This window comes from Mytilus galloprovincialis, chromosome 10, assembly GCF_965363235.1.
Source record: "Mytilus galloprovincialis chromosome 10, xbMytGall1.hap1.1, whole genome shotgun sequence".
NCBI classification, from domain to species: domain Eukaryota; kingdom Metazoa; phylum Mollusca; class Bivalvia; order Mytilida; family Mytilidae; genus Mytilus; species Mytilus galloprovincialis.
In genome coordinates, this window is record NC_134847.1 from 79,262,014 (window position 1) to 79,274,640 (window position 12,627).

Genomic DNA, 12,627 nt, shown 5'->3' on the forward strand with positions numbered 1-12,627 from the left:
GTTTCCATTGTTGACTTTCTGTTATGTGGTTGGTGTTAAAAAATACGTCTTTTTTAATATTTCGTGATATACAGCAGGAGAATGTTTATAATATACATCTGAGATAAAAATAAAAATAAAAAATGTGCGTATCACAGTTATATTATCTAAAATGGGGGTCTGGGTTGCTGAGAGGTCTTATAGTTTATCCACTGTATCAATGACACGTGAAATGTTCATTCGAACTTTAATCACAATTGATACCGAATTCCATGTGAATTAAGAAAGTACCGAACAAAGTTATATTGGTAGCAGGGTCTTACAGAAAGTACATTTTCACACTAACGAAAATGAATGTGCAGCCTGTAAATTAGAAAATTACAGTTTTGTTGGGGTTTTTTGTTTGCTCGTATATGTCAGGTAAGTTTTCGTTGTGTTTTTTTTTTTTTTTTTTAGGGGGGTCTTTTTTTCTTTTGCCTTGCAAGTGTGTTACACCTGCTATTATTATTTTTATATGATTTGTTTCATTCTTTCATCTATCATTGTCAGACTTTAGCCTGTCCAATTTACCGTTATAAAATGTAATATAATGAAGTCAGAGCAATGGATAGTTTGAAACACATGCCATTTGAATGCAACGGATATGTTTTGTTCAAAACATTACGACTTGTTATACATACTGTTCCTTCGAGGTAAACATATGATTTTATTTATGCACATAAATATAGTTTATGACATACGTTGTGATATTTGTTTTTATTTTAAAGATGATATGCCAATATATAAACAGAGACCTATTCGTAAATATGTACCCTTCCATAAAATTAACATCAAGACTTTTCCAATCCAAATGCACCTATCACTCGGTCGAAAAAAGATCTGGATTTTCGTTTAAAGTCTATAACCTCCCTACATAACTGGAAAAATGCATCAGTAACATCCTTTAAATCTTCTGAAGCCGATGTTTCAACAAGAGAACATCCAAATTCTTCCGCCATTTGTTGTCCTGTAAAACACATTATCAAAATATATTACTAGCCATATGTGTAGGTATTATAGATTTACTTAGTTATGAATTATATTATAAGGAAAAGTCGTGGTTTTTCTTTTCAATAAGACATTCACCCATGTCTGTAGTGACATGTTCTACTTCAATTACCCTTCTATATATAAAACAAAACGATAAGGAAGTATGGGATATTTCCAATCCATTAATTTTCAAATAAGGTGGGTGAAAGCAATTACAGGCCTTTTTGCATAAACTCAAGTCGGACCTTTAGCGGTTTACAGATGGTACGTTTTTCGGTCAGTTACAAATACATCAATACCGTAAAATTCAAAAAAAAAAACTGTCAATAAAGGTTTTTGGGTTAACTATTTACATAATTGTGTATATTCAAATTCAGATTTCTAAATGTGAAAAAGAAAATAAAAGAACTTAACCTTCTTCTCGTGTAACTTGGCGCATATGGGCCAAATCACATTTATTTCCTACAACAATTATTGGAACTGTAGATCCCTTTTTTATGTCGTCTATCTTCTTTTTTAATTCATATAACGAATCAAATGACTTCCGGCTAACAACAGTGTAGACCAGCATATATCCATCCGCCCATTTTAAAACATCGTCTCGACCACCACAATCATCCTTCTGAAATATACACAGGTCTACTGTTTATTACATATACATATGATTACTCAAAATTTGGTATCCTAACATTTTCTGTATTTATATTTTTAAGTTTTATACGATTCTAGTTTTTATAAAGACAGAGAAAAAAACTTTAAATGTTCAGATTTGTTGTTTATCACGGCTAAATATAACGATACATTTTTATCAATTTTGAAAAACATAAAAATTTTATTTTTATGGGTTTTTAAAATAAAAGTCCAAATGTCAGTTTAAAATCGCCGACAAAATGCAGAAACTAATTTTAATGCATATAAAGTCTCTTAAAATAAGATTTTAAGACAACCTTTGAAAATAAACATTGATGTTGTATTATGTAAACGTTCCTGGATTATACTTAAAGTTCTTGTTTATTTTTGATAATTTTTACGAGGACGTGTCGACTGCGTTACTTTATTTTAAAATACGTGCATGGACGAGAGATGTATTATATCTGAATTCTTACATTAGGATAACTAACTTTGAAACATATGTTTACAATTTGTTTGAATGTTTTGCTGTTGCAAAAGCTGTCCTTGGAAGGGGGTAGGGATATGGTTGAGCTCTCACAAACATGTTTTACCTCGTCATGTTCTTAATCTGCTTGTACCACACCAGGAGACTGTAATTCCGAGGTCGTCGCTGTTTGATCTTGGCCATATTTGATATGCGTTTATTGTTGTAAGCATAAATAAGCATTTTGGTTTTAAAATTTTTCCATTTTGTTGTCTCTAATAGCTTTCTGTACGGTATTTATTTTACCTATATCTGAAGGCTGAACAATGTCTATGACTGATAGTTGTTATTATTCTCGTCTGATAGTTGTTTAGTTTAAACATATTCATTTAGTTTAAACATATTTATTTATAGTGGATTGGGAAACAAGTTTGTTCAAGTTATATTAATCCCTTTCCACTTTGCGGGTGCGAGTGCTGCCTTGTAGCGGCATTAGCCTGCTCTTTTTCGAAATCTACAAGGGAGTCTTTAAGGAGGCTCGCGGGTTTAAGATTTTCAGAAAAAAATAAACATTTATTTTTCATTACAAATTTTATTAATTACCTTTAGTAGTTGTTACTTTATCATATGGTACAAAAATAATCCCAAAAATTCGTGTTGGCCCCAGATGACTTTTAAAATGTAGATATCATTGAAAAAGCTCAAAATTATCTCCCTTTGGTGCAAAAATGCCATTTTTTTTAATTTTTTTTTTTTTTTTTTGCCTTACAATTGAAATATCTTTTTCAACTCATCGGTGACCTATATTTTTTATTGTTGTTTTCGAATAAGCTGTACATAAACTAAATACATGTAATTGTAAAATTTAAGCGATTTCTGTAATTTAATTCTTTTTTTATTTCGATATTACCGCTTTTTTTACTGTTAGTTCAACAGAAAAAAGGACATTATCAAAAATGTATGCTTCTTTCGAAGGCAGATTGTGAGCGTAAATGAACGATGACCCCATTTTATTGTTTCATTTTTCTATATAGTATAAGATAAAGTTCATTTACAGAAAAATATAGCGAAATCCTATACTAAATTAAAAATTGGATTTAGACCCGCGAGCCCCCTTAAGCGTGCAAGAAATTTGACTCTCTCTTAACACGGGCCAGCCATTTATCGTCCCCTTCCGACGGACTATCATCGTTTCCTCAAAACAATACTCGCAAATGGTGTCAAGGGAGAGCCGAAAATTCAGTCCCTGAAATTTTCATCCCGAACGGAAATCGAACCAGGAACCTTGGTGTCCGATGCACTAACCACTACACCACGGGTCTCATACTGATAGTTGTCTGGCTGGCAATCATACCACATCTCTATATAAGGAAAACGAGGACAAAATCAACTTCCATCCTATTAGTATATGCAACGATGTATCAACAATTGTGTTCTTACATCACTGATAGTATCTAAGACTTCTATCGTCACTGTTTCTCCGTCTATTACAGCACTGTATTTGTATTTCGATTCTACAATGAGACAAAATATTATCATAAGTATAACATTAACATTTATAAGATTAATCAAATGAGAGTTTCTTGCTTATTGTTAAGGAAAATAATGCAGAATCTTGTTAAACTAAATATTGATATTTAATATTTATAACTCTCTTTTGTTCTACGTATACATAGATCGACTTAACTTTCAGTCGAATTTGTTTGAACTTAGATTATACAGCAAGCAGAAACATAAATGAGTTTGATACTCTATTTTGAATTGTTTCACGTGCTTTTATGTCGGTACCTATTATGGCTTAGTTATGCGGTATGGGTTTTGTTTCAATTTAAAGGCAATATAGTGACATGCAGCTATCACATCCTGGTCTATATTTGATAGTTGTCTCATGGACAATTATTATATCCACTTCTCCTTAGTTTTTTATTAATATAAAAAAAAATGTATAAGATTGGGATAAGTAAATGCTGCTGATCTTCCTCGTTTAAATGCTTAAACAAAAATCTTTTAAGTTTCTGGTTTAACCTTTTATAAGCATATATCAATTTAATTATTTCATATGGCCAGACATATTTTTTCCATACATTCAAACCTAGAATCTTATTTTTCAAGATTGTCTGCTTATGTAATTACAGCGGAAATAGGCGCTAAAAATTATAATATACTTGTGAAACAAGTCATGCGTACTATAAAATAAATCGAATATCGGCTATTCTGTATCTACTTTCACTGCACTAATGCGATGGTACGTATCCGTTGTTTTATTCATTTTTTGCCAATTGTTTATTTGATTGCAATATGTATCTTTTATACTATACCCCTTCAAAGATTGAAGAATCTTATGTAGTAGTTTTAATGAAGAAATAGAACATTAGAAAGAATAGCTATAACGATTCCTGGTGGCAAAGCCCGCAAAGACAATTACAAGAGCTGAGGCCTTTTTGTGGTAAGTTTATAATCTTTCAAACTAAATAAAGAAAATTATTCAAGATTGTATATTGTCAGCTGAGGTAGAAGGAAACTTTTGTGTTAACTGTATTAATCATTTGTACACAGAAACAGTTAGATTATAATTCTTTGTGCAACCGAGTAAACAAAATCCAAGTAGACTATGATTAGATAAGACCATTCGAATGACGAAAATGAATACTTGACCGGCTCTTATCTGACATGGCCAGTCTACTTCTTGCTTACCTATTGTTTGGTCATATTCCCCAATAAATCGCTTCGTCAAAAATCTAACAGACAGTGCTGAAATAGAAACAAAACCATGGAACAATCATTTAAACATTTAGATTTAAACAAAGCATAAACTACAATTACATCAGCGCTTTTCCTTTGTACTTCAAAGACAATGAAATTACTCGACATTCCCATTGGACAGGTGCTTTGAAGGGTTTTTAATTGGCAAGATTTATAACGATCATTAAAGATGAAAATGTTTCCATGAAGTGTATTCCTACTGTCTAAGGTATGTCTAATTCAATGTTTACTTAGTTACGCACACTCATGACTGCCAATTCAATGCCAGTTCCAATGTATAAAACTTTAACCGAAATAATTCACGTTTGTAGACAAGATATTAGAATATACATTATGGACATCAGAACGTTTCTAAACACTGTGTGCACAATTTTTACTAATTTCATCATAACATAGAGCACCTGTTTAAACAAATATATATGTCTGGTTCATAACCTCAGACTGTCTTGTATGCCATTTTCATAGCTGCCAGCTATATAATTAGAACAGAACATTATCTACTCCGTGTAAGAAGGTTTATGCAATTGTTTATTTCTGTTTAAACAACTATAGGTCATAGTGTCCGAACTATTACACATTTATTCAATAAAACATTTGCTTGTTATCAGCTTCCTATTGCTGCTTTATTTCTTGTTATTGTATCCGAATAGATTTGTTTCTGAACTTTTAGGAACATGCTCCATTTTTCTCAATCTGTTACAATATAACCGAACAAAACAACTGCATGATCATAGAATAATTATATGAACATTTGGAATAATTTTAACTTTTTTTCAAAATCAGAAGATCAGTACAAAAATTAGGAGACGTGGTTGACTGCCAATGAAATAACTATCCATCGATCAAAAGACAAAGATGTGATCACTTCATGGCCTTAAAAATTGAGCAAAACCCATGACGTATAAAAAGCTGTAAAACACTTTATGACAGACAAACAGGCAACTGCAACCGGCTTGGAACATTAAAATGATGAAAAATGTGGAGGGATTTTAAATATCTTTTGGCGTTCAACCCTTGCTTTTCCATTTACATTTCATAAAAGAAAAGACTTCAAAGGTGCGATCGAAATCAATGTGGTCGAAAAAATTAGACGTGGAAACAAAACAAGGCACATGAATGATCAAACAACACAACAGTAGTGTAAAAAAGCAACACGATGAGACAAAATGATTCAATAGTGTGATCAAAACAACACAAGGAGACTAAACAAGTGAAAACAACAGTAGAGCCAAAACAGCACGAGTAGACAAACACACGTTAATAAAAAAAGAAAACTCTAGTCTTGCCTATACAAACTTAGCTGCGAAAACGTAGTTCTTAAGGTCCTTTTGATGATTTTTGATATTTGCGGACCATTGATCAATGTCAAAAAAAAATTCAAAGGACAATAGAGCTACGTTTTCGCAGCTAACACAAACTATTTCTATATCCTAGGAGAACTCAAACGTACACATCAAAAGTAAATTGATCCTGCACGTCTAGTGACACCCGTTGGATAATTAACAACTATCAAAATCATTGAAGTCATATACAAGAATCATGAATTTACCATTCAACTATACATTCCATTTGTTATTATAACTTAAAGAAATGTATTTCATAATATTCACTATTACGACATTGAAATAACAAAAAAGTGTAAGCTTCGGTTTCATGTTACAGGGTGTACTAGTATGTGACTATAAGCGTAGTTCATTTTGCCGTTTTATCGTGTACAAGTATAGATGCTCTGTTATGAACAAACGCACTTTATTCTTTCACTTCTACCGAACCAAGTAACAAATGTTAATTTGAAGACTGTATGACATCTTGATGCCTTTTTGTGTTGTGTTTCTGGGTCGATAAAAATACGTCCGACAGGTTTTTAAAAAGTATGATTTAAAAGTTTGAAACGCCAGTGATCTTGTTATTTGCTTCACCATTAACAAGTTTTACACTTAAAGTTCTCTTATCTGAAGATCGATTACATGTCATTAATATGAAGCACAGAAATACAAAATGTGTTTCGGTAAACGCTTTTACAACCCAATAAAATTATGAAAACAGAAGCAATCAATTCTTATTAAAGATAAGGATGGTTTTAATAGTCATCACTAGTGAAACGGTTTTATCAATTTACCTATATGTTATCAGCATACACATTATTTTAAACTTTTCTTTGACTGTATAGAATATCTACAGATCATACTATTTATGACAAAAAAATCTCATTGGAAATCAGGTTATTCTTCGAAAATAGTTTGAAACACATAATAAAAAAAACCTATCGATCAATATTTGTAAGTAGGTGCAATTAAAACTGGTAAAACAATTTACCCTAGGGTATAGAACCGTGATGGTTGAACAAGTAATGCATCGTATAATACATAGAAACGTATTTTAGGTAATACCATTCTGATGATTTCTAGCTTTAGATCTAACGTTCCTTTTTTTCTACAACACCTGTGATGAATGGATTGGACAAATAAAAAAAATCTAATGGTTTTGTATTACGTATATTGTACAATGTCTTTTCTTGGCGAATAAGAGTCTACAGATGTCAAAATAAACATAGAAGAGCGGTGAAGGAGAGGAGAATATGTTATACATAACAGATGGTTATCTATTTAGATGCGTGCTTCACTAACGGATATTGATCTCAAGAGCCTGTCTGTCATTCAACGCAACATTACTGCTAACATGTGATGTAATTCAATACTAATTAATACAAATAATCTGACAGAGAACTATCAGAAGGTTACAAGACTTTTTTAAAGGTGCTGGCTTGACCAAAAAGTCGATAGACGGACAGAGTATTGTCAGATAATGTCAAAAGCTCCCACTTGTGTTTTCAGCCTTGATTTAGATACGATCTGACAGAGGAAACGGAGAACATATAAAATACAAGAAAAGCCAGATTCAATAATTTTTCTAAAAGTGTTCATATGATACAAAACAAAACGGGAATGTGGTGTGATTGCCAATGAGACAACTCTCAACAAAAGACCAAATGACACAGAAATTAACAGCTGATTAATATAAGTATATTTGTGGAAAGATAGAATGTCAATATGCATGCTTGATTTTTGTTTTACACGTAAATCGCAAACTTGGTGTATTATTTCTGTGTGGTGGCATATTGCAAAGGAATAGCGGTATAGCATGCGCTACGACAAGAATTTTGACAGATCGTATTTGCATCACACATTATATTAAAAGGAGCATTACAATGTATAAAAAACGTGAATGAACAAACTACGTATATCAAACTTTATTCTTTCAATTAAACAACTGTTACATTCGAATCGTATTTTGATTTTTATCAATTGTGTTTAATATTAATTTCACGGGAGGATCTCCCAAATAAAATAATATAACATCCCAATAGGAAACCGATTAGTCGAGTACCATTTTGGTAATCGGTACTCGGTACTACCGAGTGATACTCCAGTACTCGAGTACTCGTTGACATCGCTAGATGTTAAGCGAGGTTTTATTGTATTTAGAAAGTTGAGTGGCTCATTGATTTCCAGTTTAATCAAATTTGTAATCTCTGACGAGAATTTGAATTGGTTACTATATTTCGAAAATTAAATTTCAAACCATAAACAAATTAATATACTTGGTCGTATTTTTTATATCTTTTTTTTTATATAACACTTCAAGCTAATGAGAGACTTTAAAACTTGACAACAAATAAACTATTATATCCATTCATTTAACTTCATATTACATATTTATTTACAGTTAAGTAAAAACTGTCTTGATTTTTTTGTCCTTTTGTCCTTCAGTTAAAGGTCTACGAGATTATATATATATTTATATATATATATATAGGAACTTTCTTATACGTTGATAAATTCTAACTTTTTTTTCTTTCTTTTTTTCTTCAAATTGGAGTTGCTAGTAATTCTATTTATAAGAAATATATTTGTATCCACTCACCACTCTTCCCCACACCATGTTGTCCTAGGACGGCGATTTTAGTGTCTCCAAACGATGACTTCTTCCTTTTTATGTAAGGCCTAAGAGTAGAACTTCCTCCTGTTGAGGGGTCACTAAGTCCCCCTCCCGAAGTCATTACGCGTTAAATCCGGGGTTTACATCATCACCTGACACAAAACAGAACTTGTACGTAGTAATTCCTAAATGTACATTCATTGAACATATTGACTACACTTCTTAGACAATTATCTTATTTATATATAGATCATGTCGATCAGTGTATTATTTATGTTGTTTTCAGATACAATTAATTATTTCCATCTATACAGTTTAATGAATAAAAATAATAATTAAGTAATTTCTTACTTTCCCTATCTCTGCCAGATCGTTATCAATTGTTTATGTATATTCCAATTGCTATGATAAATTATACAGGTTCGCTGTATGATAACGATAATTGGTTTCATTCATGCTGCTGCCGATAATAATTTATTGAACATTTGATTGCAGTAACACAGCACAGAACACATACTTGTAAAGTATTATCAAAGAGAAGTTTTATCACATAAAGTGTGGGTTTTGCCGTGTTTCCAATAGATATAATTTAATACATATGTATTTCTGCAGATATGCTTCCCCGCAATTTTGATGTGCTTTTAACTTTTTTCTCTCTGAAATATGCAGTTCGAGTTTGTCTGTAAATTGAAAGATTAATCCATGCAAATTTATTCGTAGTCTGTAAACAAAAAAATGCTTGAACAACTCATGATACAGAATTCAAATCACTTGGAATATCTTAGTAAAAAAAACAAGAAGATATGGTATGATTGCGAATGGGACCATTCTTCACAAGAGACCAAATGACAGAGACATTATCAACTAAAGGTCATTATACGGCTTTCAACAATATGTTACATCCATACTGCATAGTCAGCTATAAAAAGTCCCCGAAATGCCAAATGGAAAATATTTCAAACAAAAAAACTAACGACCTGATTTATAAACAAAACAAATATGACATACATCAAAGTACCACAATTTTACAAAAATAATTCGAAGGTATTATAATATCTGATGTTTTTTTTTTTTTTTTTTTTTTTTTTTGTAAATAAAGATCTACTCAGAGTTTTATCTAGATTTCAGATTTCATACAAATGTAATGAACCAAAATGCCTAAAATGCTGCTCATTTTCAAACGTTTTGACCGTGACAATAGTTGACTGGAAAATGTCGGTCTTTTAATAGAGACAAATCTTCCTTAGCAAATCTTATTTATTAAGCTGAATTGATGCAATTGTTGTATTACATTCTTCGATGGTGGCAGGAAAGTTTTGTATGAAAAGTAGAAGTGATTTTGCATCGCGTTTAGAAATTTTTATATCACAGTTTCTGAAACATTAAATATTGGAGAAAATTACCCTGGGGAAAGCAAATTCTTGTCACTATAATAACAAAGATTAACGTTTGAGTTCAAAATCATTTCGAAAGAAAAACTCAAAACGGTTTTATATTTTCTACGTTAGCATGTTGTCTGTCAAGTGTTTTTTTTTTGGTGGGGGGGAATTCTACCAAATGATGTTTTATCATATATATAAGGAAATTTGAGACAATAGTATAACATCACAACATAGAAAATCACACGATAAAATATCAATTGGACGGCTTAACTACGGAAGCGTATTAGCGCCACACATTTTTTTTTTTTTTTTTATTTTTCTTCCTATGTTTGCGTTATAACGCAAACATTTGTTTTATCTTATTTCTTATTTAAGATTCAAAGGAAACAGTAGTTATTAATGGAGGAGGCCGGATATAATAAAATTTATCACCTTTGTAGTAATTGCAAAGTAAACTGCTTGAATAATTAGATCATATCAATGACTAATAATGAGCAGAATAATATAAGAAGATGTGGTATGAGTGCCAATAAGAAAACTCTCCATCTAAGTCACTATTCGTAAAAGTAAACCATCATAGGCCGAATTACGGTCTTCAACACGGAGCATTGGCTCACACTAAACAACAAACTATAAAGGTCCCCAAAAACGATATCCAAGTTACTACTAGTATATATATTACAAAGAAAATTGAGTAAATTGAGGTTATACCTAAGAAAAAAAAGTTTTGATCCTGTATTTACAGTTTGATGAAAATTTCCGTATAGGCTAGTTTTTGCCTGGTTAAATCAAATATGTAATAAAAAATATACCTTCATGTGCTACTTATTGAGTTAAATGAGGTCGAAATTTCGTATATTTGCTCAAAATTCGGATTTGTGGCCGTATTTTCCCTTTCGAAAGAAAGCCATAACTTTTTTGTTTTAAAAGATAAACACAAATTGTTTTTTGTTAAATAATTTGTAATTTTTGTATTTTATAAGTATCCTAAAAAAATATGCATTTTTATTCAGAAATAACTCATATTTATCAAACGGTCATGAATTAAGAAAAAATCGCATTTGTTTGCTGTATATTTATCAAAATTAAAAAAATTCGTCTATTTACAGTTTTATAAAATTTGGTCCACATAATCTCCCTGCAAATTGAAACAAAATGTCGTTTTAAAAAATAAGGGTCCATGCACTCGTTTTCAAATTAAATCAGTTTGAATGATAAAAAATAGTCGAAAAATGCATCTTTTCCCGATATGTCATAGTTCGACGTCGCGAAAATAACATTTTACGTTAGCAACGTCATTACCTCCCCTGTAACTGTATCGTATGCCCTTAACATAGGACCCTATGGGAAGTACATACAAATTTCTTTTTTCAGAGAACCACTGAATAGAATGAAATCAAACAAAGCATGAATGTTCCTGATGAGATGCTGACCAAGTGTTGTTACTTTGTAGCTGATCCATCATCCAAGATGGCCGTCAGCGGGGGAATGCATTGTATGCATTTATGGGAAATGCATACAAAAGTCTTCTTCTAGAGAGCCACTAAATTTAATGAAACCAAACAAAACATAACTGATATGATTTCAAAAACCCAAGTAGAGTCAGGTGAGCGATACAGGCTCAGAGCCTCTAGTTTTTTTAGCAATTGTTTGTTAAATACATCGGCGCTGTACATAACCCTCTCCCTGATTATATTCTTTGAATACTTGTAAATATAATAACCAATTGTTGATCATTTAGTCATCTGTATATGTAAGATGGGGTGTTTTATCTGTTTGTAACAGACGTTTTGTTTTCATAACTTTACCCCCCTTTATTTCTCCGTTTGCAGTAATATTCTTCTGTAAAGCTAAACAAAGAGCTTTATATACAACCAATTAGACATTTCGAAACAAATCAATGATATATACACTTGTACACTCAATAACAGAGATTTGATATCTACCTAGAAATTGACGAACACCTTACTATAAAAAGACGGGAAAATTTCATTTCGTTTTCGACAAATTATTAAAGTCAATATCTAACAAATATCTTTAAATCCTACTCTAAACGAATTGAATATTAAATTTTCAAATTTTGAAATTGAAAAGGGTGAAGTTCACTGTTATTCCACAGACATTTAAAAATTTAGAATTTACACCCTATAGGTAAAGATTTTTTTAGATAACACAGTTAATCTATTCATTTTTCATTTGAAATATCTCTCTCAACTTATTTAAGACCTATGTAGCCGAATGGTTTTAGTAGGTCATCTGCATCAAGACTAATGTTTGGACCCCGCCCGTGACAAGCGGTGGTTGTCTCTGGTCATAATTAATTAAGATAGTCAGTGTTCCTACCGCAGGTCAGTAGTTCTATAATGACACTCCTACTACCCCCACCTATAAAACTGAGCACTGTGATGTAGGCCACATTTTGAAAGTAACGTTGAACAA

At 31.5% G+C, this 12,627-nt stretch overlaps 1 protein-coding gene across 1 annotated transcript; it reads right to left on the reverse strand.

Annotated features, from left to right (window-relative positions):
- Window positions 1-716: 716 nt before the first annotated feature.
- On the reverse strand, window positions 717-9,162 carry LOC143048494 (ras-related and estrogen-regulated growth inhibitor-like). The gene is made up of 5 exons (XM_076222175.1): window positions 8,792-9,162; window positions 4,799-4,855; window positions 3,545-3,618; window positions 1,423-1,630; window positions 717-985 (listed from the first exon to the last, which is right to left on the reverse strand). The coding sequence occupies exons 1-5, from the start codon at window positions 8,925-8,927 to the stop codon at window positions 810-812; spliced, it is 651 nt and encodes a 216-aa protein (XP_076078290.1). The 5' UTR covers window positions 8,928-9,162; the 3' UTR covers window positions 717-809.
- Window positions 9,163-12,627: the final 3,465 nt, after the last annotated feature.

Coding starts and splice junctions, on each gene's coding strand:
- LOC143048494 (XM_076222175.1), bottom strand. CDS start 8,927: ATGACTTCGGGAGGGGGACTTAGTGACCCCTCAACAGGAGGAAGTTCT. Junction 3,619..4,798: donor GGAATATGACCAAACAATAG/GTAAGCAAGAAG, acceptor GTCTCATTGTAG/AATCGAAATACAAATACAGT. Junction 1,631..3,544: donor TCTTAGATACTATCAGTGAT/GTAAGAACACAA, acceptor TGTATATTTCAG/AAGGATGATTGTGGTGGTCG.